The 18,273-nt window shown below is 35.5% G+C and overlaps 1 protein-coding gene across 1 annotated transcript in view; it reads right to left on the bottom strand.

The window, feature by feature from the left end:
- MCTP1 (multiple C2 and transmembrane domain containing 1) overlaps positions 1–18,273 on the bottom strand; it is a 140,285-nt gene that overhangs the window by 84,187 nt on the left and 37,825 nt on the right. The window contains exons 6-10 of the mRNA XM_087927045.1: positions 15,158–15,196; positions 10,734–10,898; positions 7,463–7,593; positions 5,732–5,918; positions 793–886 (exon numbers count right to left, since the gene is read on the bottom strand). Coding sequence (XP_087783171.1) covers positions 793–886; positions 5,732–5,918; positions 7,463–7,593; positions 10,734–10,898; positions 15,158–15,196 — 616 coding nt within the window. The remainder of the gene's footprint in view (positions 1–792; positions 887–5,731; positions 5,919–7,462; positions 7,594–10,733; positions 10,899–15,157; positions 15,197–18,273) is intronic.

The raw sequence follows: 18,273 nt of genomic DNA, 5'->3' as shown, positions 1-18,273 counted from the left end.
GAAGGAAGGAATGCAGTGGATGATCCAATCCCGGGTAATGGAGGGCCTGGACAGCTTGAGAAATGGAGGAGACATTTTGAGAAAGAGAGTGGATATAGTTCTGGACAGCTTGGTCCCCAAAGGCAAGAAGGGACGTGGAGGTAGAGGCTTGATAAAGATTTAACTCTTATAATGTAATTATGTTGTACATACAATAATACATTGAAGGCTCTCAGAACAAAATACTTCGGCAGCCATGTGATTGCTTTGTTTCACCTTTTCTCTCAAGAATTTGGGTTCTCAAAAGCCCAGATACAAATTTATTTATAAACAGAATATATGTATGTATGTGCGCGTGTATGTGTGTGTGTGTGTGTGTGTGTGTGTGTGTGTGTGTATATATATATTCATTCATTCATTCATTCATTCATTCTTAAGTTTTCGCGGGTACTTACATGTATGGCATTCAGCTTTGTTCGGGTATTTTTCCACGTCGTCGTAGTTGTGCTTTTAAAGTTGTAGCAACGTTTCGGCAGAATCTCATCTGCTACAGAAGCCTGATAAAACGTTGCTACAACTTTAAAAGCACAACTACAATGACGTGGGAAAATACCCGAACAAAGCTGAATGACATACATACATACATGCATACATACATACATACATACATCAGAATTCATCACTAAGCAAGAATAGAATAGAAGCCCAGCAAACTTCAGTTTTTTATTTGGTAGACTGTTGTTTTTGTAATGTATAATGTTATAAAATTAGTAAGTGGTTACTGATTAGCATAAAAATGGAAATAGTTCTTGCCTGTAACATCAGCTGCCATCAAGCCTTCTGCTCTGATGACCTTTACCTGGAGAAATCCCACATCCTTTATGTTTTGAAACATCTGCATTAGGTTCTAGAAACATACACAAAATTTAGGAAATTACACTGAAGTCATAAAAAAAGCAAAATATGAGGAGACCATTCCATCTTAAAGGTTCCAAGTTGCCCTGATGGCTTACATCACATATTTCTAATATATCCTAACTGTGAAGCTGCACTTGGGTCTGACTCAACGTTTTATTCTGGAACTGTCTTGCTTGGCAAAAAGGCTCATGGTCACAGCTTGGCAGGATTAGTCTTAGCTGTAGACAAAAAGAATCCAAAGGAAATATGTAGATGTTTCCACTGCAATACACAGATGTCAAAGCTTTTATATATGTATGGAGCCTGGCTTTAATTTCTAGGGTTCTTTTTCTTGGGTCAACTTTTCTGAGTGAGCAGGTATTTGACTGATGTCTTGATTGCCTTGGAAAGAATCTGAACTGTGCCCATCTAGTTCCATTGGTATGGAACCCACTGTTTCCTGCTATACCACTTTTATTCCTTAACATTAGTTAACATTCAGTAGAGAAAATATTCAGTTCTAAACCAAATACATAAATTAACAAGTCTAATTTTAAAATATATTCAATATTTATTGTTTATTTTAAATCATTATTTAATTGGAATAGTGTCCCATAATTTTATTAAATGATGACATCTTGGTCCTAAGGTATTTCTATTCTACAAAGCAGAGATTTCACAGGTTTTTGAGAAATAATTTAGAAAGTGGAATGTTTCTATGAGTTATCTGTAACAAAACTAAAATTATGCGCACACAAACGTATTTCTGTATTACTTAGCTTTATTCCCTACAGCTTCCTCATATTCTTCACAAAATAGTAATTATTTTAATTTGTTTATAAGTTTGTTAATAAGTTTTAATTGCATAAACACAGCATGTGTTCAAATTTCATATATTATTATGGTGTAAAACTATAGTTTTATAATTATTCTATGTAATCATTAGTTTATACAGTATAATTAAAATATTTTATAAAAGTGTGTTTTAAAAATAGTATTTATTTTTAAAAAATCAGGAAACAGGAGGTAAAGAATGAATTTCTAAACATTTTCACAGGTTAAATCCTATTAAAGTAACAAACCTAGATTTTAACAAATGTCTGAATTAATGCTCTTTTTCATTATGATGCAAATTTTAAATTCTTAATCATATTCTGTTTAACAAAAATGTTTTCTGCTTGAAAAAGTTGAAATCTTAACCATGTATTAGACAGGCCTATTTATAAATAAGAATGAGACTCAAAGCCCATAATATACATCTCAGAGATTAGAAACAATGTTCAGCTGAGACAATGTAGTTTATATAGCACATCTTCATATATCTCTAGCATTCTATAAGATCACTAATACTATATCTATTAACTTTTAACTTCATAATATTTGCCTATTAAAAATTTTCTTAATCAGAGAGATAACCTCACCTTCTATCTCCCTTTTTTTTCTTGATGTGGTTTAAAACTGGCTCTTAAAGAAAGCAACAGAAAAATGCTGTTTGTCATTCCTTATCATTTATTATAGTTCTCAAAAAGGTATTTTTTGTCAATCCTAGCATTTAGCACAGATATTTTCCATGCTACGTTGAACAAGGGAGGCATGGTGAAATTAAAAGTCTTTTTTGTGGTTTTGAAATTACATTTGTTTTGCATTTCCTGTTAATACAGAAGAAAAGCAAAAATCGACCTTTTCACCTATATGCGCATTCCGTTCATTTAAAAAGACCTGGCAATATTTCGTCCACTATTATTTGCCAGTGGGATAATTATAGTTTGAACTTTTAGATTTTGCTAGTCAGCTGATTTAGTGCAATTTACTGCGTTTCTGACAATCTCAGCCAATGACATACTGCAGATTATTGTAGGATTTTGTGAAAAGCAAATGACTTTAATACATTACTTTAAACATGCAACTTAAAGTAATGATTTATGAGATGATTATCAGTCATCTTATTTATGAAGACTGTTGGAGGCCTCAAAACCCAGATGGTATTGGAGGCTTCAAATTTCCATAGAACAGAAATCTATGATTTGCTGTGAATCCTTTCAGCCCTCAATAGATGGGAAAAAATTGAAATGCTCTGGAGATGAGTCCTCTTTATTTTTTTAATGAAAGGCTGTATAATATATTTTCTGTATAGCTGCAGCAGCTGTCAGCAAGAGCATTTCAGTTCAGCTCTATTATGGGAGAACCAATACCCTATCCTATGGCATCAAGATACACTGAGGGGCCAGCGCTGATTGACAGCTTGTCACCATGACGTCTTATTCCATCTCTGTTATGGAGAAAATTAATGTCACACCACCAGCCTTATGACTCGCTGTCATCTTATAACTGCTCACCTTTTATCAATGCTCTAAATAACATTTCAAGCCCCATCGTCTCACGGTGGACAATCCGGTCAAGGGACATTAAATCGGATGACTGTGAAATGTCATAATAAAAATGGAATGCTAACAACTTCTTCACTAAACTAGCTTCTCTGGTTTTTAAACTGTGACAAGGGGGAGCAGGGGTTCAGGATACCCGTTCTGAAAAGGTCACAGAATCTCTCTTTTGGTCTGCTACCCATTACGGCCCTCCTCCCATCCCAAAAGGAATTAATCTTTTCATACAATTGTGATAAAATGGTTCAAACGGTAATGCCTCTTTAATTTGTAGGGCTCTGATGTTCTGCTACAAATGGTTAAATGACAGTAATAGAGTCATTTTCCAAGACTATTTGATCTGATGGCAGGGTCAGTGCATTTACTCTTTTCAGTCTCAAAAATAGGGCAAAACACATTTTTAAATAGAAAGATCTCCTTCTCAATACTTTAAAAATAAAACTTTATAAATAATAATTTTAGAGTAAAAAAAAATTATGAATTTTTCAGTTACCCAGTAATATTTACTACAGATTTAATGAAGGATAACAACACTAATATTAAAGATTTCCTGTAAAATATATAGGGTTAAAGATTTGCTACAAAAATATTTAGCTATTTCCATATACAGTATACTACGATGCTGTTATTTATCCAGGATTATTGCAGCTATGTATGGCTCATGTTACTGAACCAGGTTATTCAGCCTGTAAGTAACAATCTGATGTCTGAAATAAACATATTGAAAATCAGTTTTTCAATGTCATACTTTTTTTAAAAAAAATGCTGTTGCTATTCTCTATTAAAACTTGCTTAAACTAAAAAAATTGAGAAAAAAGAGATGGAGGTTCAAAAGTTGTGGTTTACTGGTTATTTGTTTATTATTACAAGATAATCAGAACAATGAACATCCTTTGCTTCATGTTTTTCTGGTATACTGGAGACCAAAATGCATATTTCATTAAAGTTAGTATCTGAGAAATGCATTTATCTCCCAAGATATAGTCTGACAGATTAGCTTGCCTTAGTTGACACAAAAATCTGAAATAATATTGGTAATCATTAGTTTTCAGATGATTTAGTACATTTCTTAGTTCTTATTTGATTTTAAATACATAATGGTTAGCCTTGCTCTAAGTTACCTCTATTAAATTGTGTTTATGATAATACTATTGGTGTATGATGTGTACAAGTATTTGCAGGCAGCTGATTTAGTGGAGATAGGTAGAATAAATTTGCTGCAGCACAAATCCTGCTAATCTGTTTGAAGAATATTGTACAGCAATGGTACTAGCACTTCATATTATCTGCACAGCCTGATAAGGTACATCTTTATTAAATTCACTTATTGAGAGGATGTCAACCATAGAATAGGAATATTTTAAAACAAAAAAATTAAACAGACCTCTGTTAGTCAGAGTTTAGCTTAAATGCACAGTGTCTAGAGATAACTTCTAAACACCTGGCAGACCTATACAATAAAAGCTTTGTAATTTTAGGGGAGATAGCTTTTCTTCTTTCTTCTTTGTGTTTGGTAAGTCAGTTTTAGTGAATTCAATATTAATAAAAGCTGGAGTAAGAGCTCCCCTTGCTGTTCCTTTACTAAAACTACACAATTGCTTTTATGATACAAGGACAGGTTATTTTTCAAAATATTCAATTCAGATTTTAAACATTTGTATCCTTATTATTTCTTTATGTTAGATTTCTAAGTTACTCAAAACATCTGATTCTAATAGAACAAATCCCTGAAAGAAGGGCTTTGTTTTAAACAATACAAAGTTGATCCATATATAAAGTTCAATTCTTCAGCTACTTAAGGACATTACTTGTTGGCAAAGTCAGTAAGGAAATGTCTTCATTACAACAAGAAGTTAACATTTCACTGAAAATCAAGTAAAACTACATTTGTACACACACACACACACACACACACACACATATATATATATTAAAAATAAACAGAATAATCTTTATTACCATAAACTAGCTACCTACAAGAGTTAGAACAGATAGGACACTATATATAATCCTAACAGAGTGAGCAACAGGCTGATGAAAGAAGAGACAACTATAGCGGCCATACTAAACTGATTTTCAAAGGAAAGTGACCTCAACAATTTTTAGTACTTTATAGGTTAGTTTCTTATCCATACTGTTTCCTCTGGGGTGGGGGGTTTATCTAGAAGGAATACATCTCTGATTTGTGGGCTTCTCTGGACGCCGGACTACTATAAGTGGCAGAAGTTGTGACCAGGAGGATCTCATCCAGGATTTGATCCCTTATTTTTATCATTTGGTAAAACTGTATTGTATAGTTTTATAGCTACTGGGAGAAGGACTATTATGGCAGCATATAAACCAAGTAAGTAAGTAAGTAAGCAAGTAAGTAAGCAAGCAACTAAATAAGTTTTCCTTTTACATTTTCTTTTACATTTCACTGTTTATCATTATAATGTGTATGCAAAAAAGAGTAAGAAAAAGATGCTGCATACATATCTTTTTAGGATTTCTTTCCGTTCCTTTAGATCTTCCAAGGCATTCATTGAGAAGTCAGAGATGCTGACTGCAGCTGAAGCAGTCAATGTAACCAGCAGTATCAGATGGCCTTCGCCTTCTTCCAGAGGCAGCTCTAGCCTATGAGTATGCTCTTTGCTTAGAATTGACAAGTCAACCTGGCACCTAGAAAGAAACATTTTCTTTAACATGTTGTTAAGTTTACAATAATGCTGTGAAATACTGTGAACGCAGTTACCCAAAATGAACTATATTATATTTACTTCATGTTTTCAGGACAAAGTCTTCAAATTCATCTATTTTATCATTCAGCAAAACAGATATTTTATAGAATCATATTCCTGCCTATGAAGTTGAAATGCTAGAAAACAGAGTACTAGAAATGAAATGTTCCTTTAACTTCGTCATATAACTTTCAAAAATTCATAGCAAGAGATCCAATGCTAATATTGACCAAACTCCTTTTGTTGACTGACCAGCAAAGAGATGGAAGTTCCCCTCTTTCACTACAGCCTATGATCTCTAAAGACTACTCTAGAGATAGTGTGGAGGAGGGCAATCCTGATTTGGAATGGATTTGGGATGGAAACAGGGACATCTAAAGTCTTATTGATCAGATTTCAATGTATATAACGTTTCAATATATATAACCGGAGATGTAACTGAAATCTATCTGAACTTGGTTCAGAATGCAACACATGTTTGGCTACACATTCATTTTTTTTTCTACAATCACAATTTATCATTATATCCCTCTACCTATGGGGATCGATCATTCCAGCCATAAAAGGAGGTGGGGAAAGAGACAGAGTTTTAGAAGTATTTCCCAACCAGCACCTAGTAAGTCAAAAAGAAAAAGTATATTTTGTGCTCCAAAAAATCAGTATCATATGAGCAACATAACCTGGATATGGAGCTGGGTATAGAAGAAGATCTATCTTTGCGCATTATTTACAATTCCGGTGGCTGATAGCAAACTGTTAATAGGCAAAGTACTTCAAAAAAGCAGGACTTAACTACCCAATTCAAGAAGAACTACCTCCAATTTAATTTTAAGTTATTTGGAATCAAAACAAAAAAACATATAGACTCCCTTCAAGAACTACATCTATCTGAGGAGCACTGGTGCACAATGATTAGAATGCAGTATTCTAGGCAAACTACCCACAGTCTGGAGTTTCATCCTGATGAGCTCAGCCTTCCAAAGTCAGTAAAATGAGGACTCACGTTGTTGGGAGAAACATGCTGACATTGTAAACTGCCCAGAGTGCTGTAAAGCACTATGGGGTGATATGCAAGTCTAAGTTATACTATCTTATTATTGCTATTTATTTAAAACCCGTAGCTGCCCATATTATATCAAAGATCATGTTCCAGTTTCTGATGCTGACATTCTGCCTTACGTATGTAAGATATATGACGCTAGATATAAAGTATTGTATAGCCAATAACTGAGTTAATTATCAAATACTACCAATAGAACCCTAATCTTGTACCATAAATCTTTTAAAATATAATATTGAAAAGGGATAGTTTTTAGCTGATATGATCTGCCATCAATACATTAAAAAACTATTTCCCTACAAAATTAGGCTATTTCTAAATGTTATTTCTTCTTTTAAATTCAAAAATTTACTTCAAGCAATTCAAAATTATATGTTCTCTTCTTCAAAGCTCATCTTCATACTATAAGTTATTTGTAGACAAACCTGCCAATAAAATCATCCTTTTTGCCAGCATCTCTGTCCCATACTGTAATATCAATAATTCCACCTCGTTCCTCATAAAGATGTAAGTCAAATTGTTCCCTCCACTTGGGATTCAAAGTTTTTGACATTATCTAGAGAAAAAAATATAAAAAAAAATACTTGAGTCTTGATGCCTTTTATCTCCAAGAATAACAAAATAGAATTTTGATTATTTTAATAGTTATACATTTACCTACTTAGTTTTGGATTTAAATTATTATTTGTCTTCTGGATAGCAGGAAATATAATATTTGTCCACATTTATTGAAATGTTCACTGAGAACATATTAAAATTTTCTCAAAACACACAAAAAGTATGACAATTATAACAAGACATTATTTATTGCACATTTGCTTTTTATATCACAAAAGAACTGATATAATGAGTTTCTAGTAGTTTTTCCTTCAAACTCTTAAAAGAGATTTAACTTTTTTCTTGCTTAGAGACACACAGAATGAAACAGATGTTACACCTTTTTCAATCTGAAATTCATAAAAATGTATTTCCTTAGTACTTTTCTTTTTAAAAAAAAACCTATAATAAAAAAGATCTGAATTATTAAAAACAAACATTACATAAAAATAAAATAGGACATCCCTCATTCAATTCTTAAAATTACATAAAATGTATTATTTAATTTATTACATAAGAGTTTTTATTCCTGACCAAAACAGTATCTGCGACAGGAGCACAGTTCACCCTCCTTCACATGACATTTTGAAACACTGGCAACCGTTTGTATTTATGACAAGTTGCCAAGTGCTCTGTAATCATGTGATCACAATTGGCAATTTTCTCTGCTGCCTTCCCCAGAAAGTTAATGGGGAAAACAGCAGAGGATGTTGAAAGTAGACAGGGATGTTGGATTTGAGGTCCATTACCCTGAATGCAAAAGAATTTTCCCTCCTGTCTATGCAGGCAAGTGAAATCCTGCTGAATGCTGGAGGAACAGACCTCAAATCTTGGGGAAACGCTAGTGAAGGCCAGCATTCGGAGTCTTCCAGAACACTGACATCTGATAGTGTTTTCACCAGATTTGAGGTCTGCTTCTGCAGAGCACTAAGGGATTTCCAAATCTAGCAAAAAAAGCTTACAAATATCATCATTCCCACAACTGTTCTCCCTGGTGGGTGGAGAGAGGTCCCTGATCTTCCCAGTAGAGTGGAAAGGCTGGGTCCTTTCTGTTCCTCACCATGCCTGGGAGGTCCAGACCCTCTTGCTGTCAGGATTCCGGCAGTTACCCCAATGAACTCTGCTTAATAACTGCAAGATATAGGATTGCTATTGTTGAGTGAAGCAGTCACATGGGTCTCTCCCTTAATTATCACTTTGCTTAAGACTGAGATTCTGGATCCCACTGCAGTTGTAAATAGAGGACTATCTGTATTCTTCTTCAAATTAAAAGCCAGTAAGAATGTGGACTCATACAAATCATGGGATTAATCTTTGGGGTCTTCTAGACCAGAGGTTGCCAACCAGTAGGCTGGGGACCACTGGTGGTCCAAGAGAAAATTTTGGTAGTCCACAGAGAAATGTCACCCCCAAAGCATCCCCCAAAGCAATTAATCCAGGCTGCATGGGAACACATGGCTGTGTCACCCACATGGCCCGCAGGAACACAAGGCTTGTGTTGCTTGCATTGCAAAAAATACAAGGTAGTGAGGGGAGGGGGAATGGGCAACTTGCCTCACATGCCCCATGCGCCTCACCTAGCCACCGGCTGCTTCTTTCCACTTCTTTCTTCTGCTTTTGGCTGCACGCAAGGAAAGCAGCAAAACTCTTTCTTTCTCTCCCCCAGCCTCTGCCAGAAATGAGTCCTTGGGACCCTGCAATGCATCCTGCTCCAAGAGGCTGTGCCGGTGTGACAAGTCTCAAAAAGACTCATTTCTGTTAGAGTTTGGGGCAGAGAAAGAAAGACTTCTGCTGCTTCTGCTGGTTTCCTTAAATGAAGCCAAAAGTGTCTGTGTCTGTCTCTCTCTCTCTCCCCCCCCCTCCAAGAATGGAGCTGGAGACAGTATCCTGTGATCCCAAATAAAGAATGATCGATTGGTAGGAAAACGGGGTGGGGAATTTTCCTGCACACTTTTTGGGGGATTTTCCCAGGGTCTCTGCTGCTTTCTGCAGAGACCCCGGGAAAACGTCAGCAAGCCACCACAGTCAAAATTCGTATTAGTGGTCCGTGGGATTTAAAATTATGAGTTTGGTGGTTCCTGAGGTCGAAAAGGTTGGCAACCCCTGTTCTGGACCCATCCTTTACTCAAAGCAGAAATCTTAAGGCCATTCCAACAGTTATCCAATGTTCGTTTGAAGATAATCTAATGACAAGAGCACACATGATTCTAAAAGGCAAGATGTTTCACTGCTTAATAACTGTCAGGAAATTCTTCTTTATTTTGAGTTTGGATTTCTCTCTGTAAACCTTCCACTATTTGTTATCCTACCTTCAGGCATATAGCGAGCAAATCCACATGCTCTTCTCTGTGATGGCCTTTCAAATATTAGAAGACTATTGTTATGTTTCCTTTTAGCTTTATGTTCTAAACAAATCAAGTTCTTTTAATCATTATTCACAAGGTTTATTTTCCAAACTTTACATTACTTTTGTTGTTATCCTCTGCACTTTTTCCGTTTCTTCACCATCCTTCTTCTATTTCTTGTTACAGTACCCAACATTTATCTATATTTTGTGGAATATAGCTCAATGCTCAAGTATCTGATTAAGCCCAGTTCTTAAATCATATAATTGTATTTGGAGGTTTGATTTGTAAGTCACTAGCTTTAAATGTAGAGTTCTAACATTGCATAGTATTAAGGCTAATCAACATTTCATTATTGCAGTAGTATACAAATAAAAATAGAACAACTGTGGCAAAAAAAGCAAAGGTAGTACCAATAGCAATAGTTGCCTTGGGTGCAATTCCAAAACAACTGGACAAGATCGATATTGCCAAAATCACCACCAGTCAATTGCAAAAGGTGGCTTTACTTAGAACAGCTTACATCTTATAACAATATCTATAACACCATCAAACATCCATATCTGCCTATCCCAAGCCCTTAGGAAGGACACGATAGTTGGATAAAAATGCCAAATCCAGTCTGAACATCTGGCTGACCATGCAACAAACCATAATAGAAAAATAGTGATTTCAGCAAAAATAGTGGTGAAGTTACATTTTAAAAAAATCAACTAAAGTCTCTTAAAAATAGTTTAAGAAAATCAAAAGTTACCTTACTCTTGTACTTCTGATGTCCCAGCCGAAATTTCACATAGGGATCACTCAGCCCATTTGGGTCCATGGCTTTGAGTCCACAACCTTCAATTAAAGTGATACTGACTATTCCTCTCCATAGCTGAGCTTTTTTGTGCAGGTCTGACAGACGTACACTCTGGGTCTGAAAATTCAGGTGCAAAGAGAACTGTCATATACTAAATCAGAAACAAACAATAACTTTGTAATTTGTTTTCAGAACAGAATGATTATTTTAAGAAAATGTTTAGGAAAGGTACAAAAATGTCTAAATGTTTAGGAAACTTCTTTGATGAAAACAAGATTTTAGATTAGCAAGAAACAATTGCATCTTAGTCTTTAGTACTACTCCACTTTTGGAAACAATAATATCTGTCAGAAAACTATGCCTTAAATCCTGATTGTGTGAATAGAACATATCTGATATTCATGAATAAGGATTACCCAAATCCTCACTGCCTCTACTGGCTCTTGAACATTTATTCCTATGCAAGATTATATAAGTAAAAGTAAAAAGCTCCATTTTCGCTGGCAGAGGCACCACGGGCCGATCCTTTGCTATTTCAGGGTAGCTCTGCAGGCCAGATCTAAGCACCCCGCAGGCCTTGAATTTGACACCCCTGATGTAGATGGTATAAAAATGTCACAGATTTCTTGTTAAAACGGAGTCTAGTCAGTAATCCTGGGATTTTGAGGTAATTTCTTCATTTAAACATTAACAAAGCCAACAAAGTTTCATATCAGCTAAGATCATGGTGAAGCTGGAGTGAGCGCATCCATCCTGGTGCTCCTTCATCTCTCAAACAGTTTTTGATACTATAAGCCCCTGGCTATTGGAGGTTAGGAGTCACTGTATGGCAGTGATTAACCTCCCTCCTAAAAGTCAGTTTTAGTCAGTGTTAATGTGTGAAGAGATCATGTCTGCGCCTCCTCACTTGTGGGGTTTGCGGGTTTGATGCTCTCCCCTCTCCTATTTAACATCTACATGAAACTGCTGGGTAAAATCATTCATTGGTTAATGCTTAGGTATCATCAGTATACTGGTGAAACCCAGCTTTATATCTCAAACCCAAACTGCACAGGTGAAGTTGTTGATGAGGAGTCCTTGGTGTCCTCTGAGCTTGGTCGTTTTCTTGTACACTATCCAAAGTCTTTTAGAGAAGACAGCCATAAACAATTTAAATAAATAAAAATAATCAGGTAGATGCTAAAATTCTAATCTAACACTGATCACTGAATTAAATATTGGAAAAAAGAGTAGTTTTGACAGTAATTCCAGTACATAAAAGAATGGCATCTACACAGACCTGAAACAAAAGAAAACAAATTGTGAAAAGACACACTTTTGTGAAAAGGTGTTTTTTCAGCAAAACAAAACGCAGTTCAAAATAAATCCTCTGAGATGTTAGAGCCAATATTTGTGAAGTTCAAATGCATAAATATTTAGCTGCCATAAATTACTTTTGCAGGTTATCTCCAGATTGTAACCACAACTAATCTACCAAGTCTTATTGCTTGCTCAAAAAATACAAGTACATAATGATATCCTGATGAATTCCCACATTGATAATGCTGCATAATTGTCAAGAAAATATTTTATACTTTTTGTATGGAAGTATAACTTTAGTAACATTATAACGAGTTTAGGGATGGGATTCTACCAGTTCTGTCCGGTTCTATAGAACCCCTTGTTAACTTTCTAAGCAGTTCAGAGAACCGGTAGTTAGAAGCAATCTCCTTTTGTTTTTTTCCCCACCCATTCCTGGCAGAAAGCCTACACTTCCTGTCTCTGGAGCTTCTGAGGCTTGGCTTTCTTAAAGGCGAAGGGTTGTTTTAAGATTTTTACACTGTTGTTGGGAGGAAATACTTCCCTGGACAATCAGCACTTTGAAGAAATAATTGAATAATGAAGCAAACCTTTTAGTGGCAGGGAACCAAGATGAGTGACATTCAGCAAGGCTTCTTAGCTAGCTAGTAAGATTGACATTCAAACGTGAGTTTACATACTCTTTCTGAGTTTTGGTCTAAAATTGGTTTTTGGTGAAGGTTAATTCTGTGCTTGGAGACATTTAATCCTGTGTTTATTGATGAGATAATTTTCCCTATTCAGCTTCAACAAGCAACAGCTACTTTGTGATTTAATTATTTGTATTGTGTTTGAATTTTTTCCTGCCTCATGTTTTCTTTTTCTATCTGGGGAAGGGGTCTTCCTTCACTGCTTTAGTACTATCTGGCACTGTCCTTTTGGGGTATACTTCTAAGAGGCAGGATGCAAGCTTGGCACTGATTTTTTTTATTGCCTTTCTGGGGGGCATGTGACCTTTCCTTAAATCTGGATGATTTCCTTAGGATATCTTGTGAAGTGAGACCAGCTTTAAATGGTGCAAATGGATCTAAGGATTGCTTTTGCTGGGTGTGCTTTTTCTGGAGAGCTTAAATGACCTTTCTGCTAAACTCTGAGCAAGAGTTGGCTACTTGATAGTTATCACTGAATTTTAACGATTTTCATTCCTCAAGGTACTCTGGCACCCTGCCTGATTTGTAACTCTGGCTTACAGGTATTTTTAATCTAATGATTGGTATTTAGGGCAGCTTTTTGCAAGCAGAGAAGCTTTTTGTATTTTTGTACAGGTAATCCTTAACTTACAACAGTTCATTTAGCAACCATTCAAAGTTACAATGGCACCGAAAAAAGTGACTTATGACCATTTTTCACACTTATGACCATTGCAGCATCCCCACTGTCATGAGAGACCAGGTGAGAAGCGCCCCTTGACATGAGTGATGTCAAGTTGGCCACACCCATCCAGTCACATGACCATCAAGCTACACCCACCAACTAAGCCACGCCCACAGAACAGGTTGTTAAAAAAACTGAATCCCACCCCTGAACGAGTCCATACTATTCACAAGTCAATGCAAAAGCAGAAAAAGCTGTTCAAACTGCAAACCGAATTTGAGAACAGAAACATTCCTTCTCAGGTATATTAAATCACACAATAACTCCCATTCATGTCCCAAGAATAACCTACCACAATTATTCATGGATAATTTTTGGTAACCATGAATCTTTTTTCTAATACTGAAAACAAACATGTATTTTTATTGGTCTTATTTCAAGAAAGACACTGCATCAGATGCAAAAGCAAAAAAAAACAACAACCCACCCTCTATAAATTCAGTAATGTCAACAATTACTGGGTGGTCATTTCACCAGAATTGGATCTCAAATAAAAATTAAATAATCAGAAGGAATGGTAAGAAACAGCAAATATCTAGGAACAATTCTCAGATACCTCATCCTACCTTCTAACACTATTAAGAGAACACAGCTGTATCTAGAAAGGCAAAAGCTATCTTATTCATAGGAATGTACACAAACAGAATCAACTGACGTAAGATTGCTACCAGACAAGAACAACAAAAACTTGTACCAAATGACAACAACCACCACCAGTATTAGATTCTTGTTCCTTATTTTTAGCATGGAATTTATGATTTCTAGAAGCAAAATGTTCTAGAACGTAACCTTATGTATCTATACAGGTTGAAAATAGTAATTATTTCTAAAGGCAAAACAATGGATAGTGCTGTCAGAAGTGATTAACCGTTTATCATATTAGTGTCAGAATGATAAAAAATTAGGGGATTTTGTTGTATATTTGTTTCAGTTTATGATTTAAAAGAGGGAAAATATACTGAAGCACTATAATAATGAGGAGGCAACAATATCTTACGAGGCATAGTGAACTTAAAAAGATGCTACAGTGGTACTGAGGGAGGCAGTTTACTATAAAAATGTTAGTGTAAATATTTTATATGTTTTAAAAATAAACTACTGAAGTATGAGGTAGATTATACAGTGACAAATGGATATAAAACTTCTTGGAGCATATAACAAGCAAGGAAAACAAAGCTCTATTCTATACTTTTGTCTACTTTTAAAATATATATATCAAGTTGCATGCATATCTGCATTTCAAAAAAGAATAGAAATATTATATTTCTCAAAATAGAGAAATACCTAACATACCTATACTCCTTCCTCCTGTTACTTTCCTCACAACAGCAACCCTGTGAGGTGAGTTGGGCCAAGAAAGAGTGACTGACCCAAAGTCATTGATCTGGCTTTCAAGCTTACAGCAGGACTAAAATTCATAGTCATCTGGTTTCTAATCTGGTTTCTAGCCTTAATTACTGAACCAACTTAGTTCTATATGTCAGCTATTACCAAAGTATATATAAAGGATTTTTAGTAATTAAAGGACCATTCCATTGTCATAATTATATAGCATAGAATAAAATAATAAAATTTACAGAGAATAAGCTACATATCACAGCCTGAAGTTCAACGTGATAAATTATAAAATATCAGTTATTTCAAGGCTACATGCCAAGAATTACCTTACTTGTTCTTTTCCAACTCTTCCTCATTAGTATTGTCTGCAAATAAAATAGAGCATTTTAATCACCTTTTACTTCTTCATATAGAGGCTAACTGCCTTCTAAATGAGTAATGCATATGACAAAACATCAGACAAATTTTAAATAATTAAAGACAGAAATCAAACAGCCACAAACATTCACGTTAAAACACAATTACGATTTAAAGTCCTATTATTTAATGAAGAAAAGAAATTTTATATGGTAACCTGAAGATGTACTGAAAATCTCAAAAAGAACAAGAAATGAAAATTATCTGGAAATAGGAGCATCCTAATTCATGCTATACTTCTGCAGAGCACAAGATATATAGCAATTCAAGACCGCATTCAGCAATATGAGAGAGGAATCTCCAATATAACAAGTACTTCTGATAGGCATCCACATACAAGGAAAGATCAGTTTTGAACAGGTGTGAGCTGCGGTAGTACAGTGGTATGTAGTATTGCAGGCTAATTCTGCTCACATTGCCAGGAGTTCAATTCCCTCGATCCTGACCAGCTCAGGGTTGACTTAGCCTTCCAACCTTCTGAGGTCAGTAAAATGAGGACTCAAAGTGATGGGGGGGCAATATACTGACTCTGTAAGCCACTTAAAGTGTGTGGTAAAGCACTTTGAAGCAGTATATAAGACTAAGTGCTATTGCTATTTGTTTATTAAATAATCAATGTGTTTATTTGAATTAGATTATTTTAAAAACAGTTTTTAAAAATTCAGGCACTATTGTCTTATGCTTAATTTTTTTTAAAGGATTTTTTTTTAAGAAAATGCCTTAGCACTATTTAATAGTCAAGCCTGAAAGGCTTCATGGATACAGCTGTTTTTTGGCATGCATATTACAATAAAAAAATTTCAGTGGAGGCGTAAAAGCCGGAGAGTCTTGTTTTCATAGTTTTCATATTCATATTCATATTCAGAGTCATTTTTTTTGTGAATATAACAAACTACCTGGCATTGCTTTTCAAAGGCACAAACTATTAAGAGTTCCACTTTGATGAATAGCTGCTATACACCTAACATCAACTAGGGTCCCAGAGTAGCACCCCAAAACTTAAAGCAGTTGGAAGATTGCTGAAGAGCATCTGAAGATAGAAGACTGATTCCCTGATAGTGGAGAATGATCTTAGCCAAAGCTATGCACACAGTGGAACTCAGGTGTGAAAACTGCACTGAAAAACATCCCAAGATCAAAGAGATCTATAAAAGTGATACTACAGCAGTCTCTTGACTTAAGGAGTTTTTCTTTACAAATAATAACTGTAGTTAAGATTATAATCAAGAAGCCTAGATAAAGAACAAGTATAAATCACAGCTGATATCTGAACCTGCATTTTTTTAAATATTATAGTATAAAGGGCTACTCCAGTGAACCAGTATGCATTAATCAAGATCAATAAAGGCTTGACGTGTAGGACAATGTTCAGTCCCGGAAGAAAGCATCAGTTAACAAGAGGTCATGGAACCAAGAGAAACTAGGGACTGTCATTTCCTAAAATCAGGATCAACATAATGGGATTTCCTTTTATCACTAAAATCCTGAGATGGAGGAACAGAAGAGCTCTGTTTCTGGTATAGAGAACAAGATCTTGGGCATTTCAAATATAGGTTTCTTCCTTTAAAATTGAGACCTAAATTTGAATGGACAATAGAATTGTAGGCAGGATTGAAGATGGAGGAAAGGATGTCAGGGTGAAAGGATAGCAGAGTAAAAGGATGGAGGATGGCAGGGTTTTCACAAACACAGGGCTCAATATTTGGAGTAGAGGTCTTTTCGTTTTCTTATTTAATCATGGTCACAGATTTTGGACAGATGTGTGTTTTAGCAAATTCAGCAAACGTTGATGATATACAACTTTTTTTTCCTTGTGTCAACAACAAAATTGCAGAATCCAGAGAATTCCCAAAGGAATGGGGATGTACCAGAAGTCCCCAGCCACTTTTCAAGCATTGTAGAGAGATGAAGAAAGGGAGTGGATGAAGAAAAGGAGTGTCCTGATCTTGCAACAATTATGTGAGCAATTAGAACAATAAACTTTTCTTCAAAATCATAAATCTAGCTCAAACTTGTAACATTTTGATAAAACAGATTTATAGTGTATAAGAACAAGCAACAAAAGAATTTTACCCAAACACAAAGTCATCAGAATTTAAGGCAGCAATAAAAAGGAAATCTTCACAGAAAGAACCGACAAAAGATTATCACAACCTCATTGTTCTAGCTACACTAAATGAACCAAATTTATGTTTCACCTTGATAATCCTTGTCTGATCTAGTTTTCTCACATATTAATCTTGCTAGCATATCTCAGAATTCCTCTGCAATTATGTCTTTAGTGTTACCATGTCTGTTATCTAGATGTTTGAGGGCTGAATGAAGGAGACACTAAGTCAAAGTCATGGAACAGGGTACAGTTGGTTGCTCTCTGTATTTCTTTGTTAGGCCTTTACAACACCAAATCTATTTCTGGCAAAGCTTCTTCCTGATCTGAGGAGGGTTGGTGAAACACTTCATGACAAGACACTATTATACCCTAGCATCTTCTACCACTGTTCATCTCCAAGGAGAAACTCATAGGCAAAAAGAGGAATTATATTATTTACAAAAGTTTATTTTAAGTCCTCTCTCAGCCTAAGAAAAGCAATAGCTGTGTCCATCCAAGAATGCAAAAATTAGTATAACCACAGTGGAGCCTTCAGAACCATAGAAACAAAGTTTTTAAAAAAGTATATACAGGTAGTCCTTGCTCACGGATGGTAGTTGGGATTAGGAACTCTACTGTGAAGCAATGTGATCATAAGGTACCATGTGGCTGTACTGACTTATGATAGCACTTCCAGCAGTTGCAATCATTTGGGAAATCTCACATGATCACCCAGTATCTCAGGATCACGTAATTATCATTTGCAACCTTCTGCCAGTTTCCCTTTGACTTTGCTTATTGGCAGCTGTGGTTAAGGTTGCAAATGCAATTATGTGCTGCAAGATATTGCAAAGTCATAATTATGAGCCGGTTGCCAGGCTCCTGAATCATGAACCACAGGGACACTATCTGTGGTGGCCTATCAGCTGCCAGCAA

The sequence above is a fragment of the Pseudonaja textilis genome, chromosome 2 (assembly GCF_049901715.1).
Source record: "Pseudonaja textilis isolate UNSWEBS1 chromosome 2, rPseTex1.2, whole genome shotgun sequence".
NCBI lineage: Eukaryota > Metazoa > Chordata > Lepidosauria > Squamata > Elapidae > Pseudonaja > Pseudonaja textilis.
This window is presented reverse-complemented; position numbering and strand designations above follow the sequence as displayed.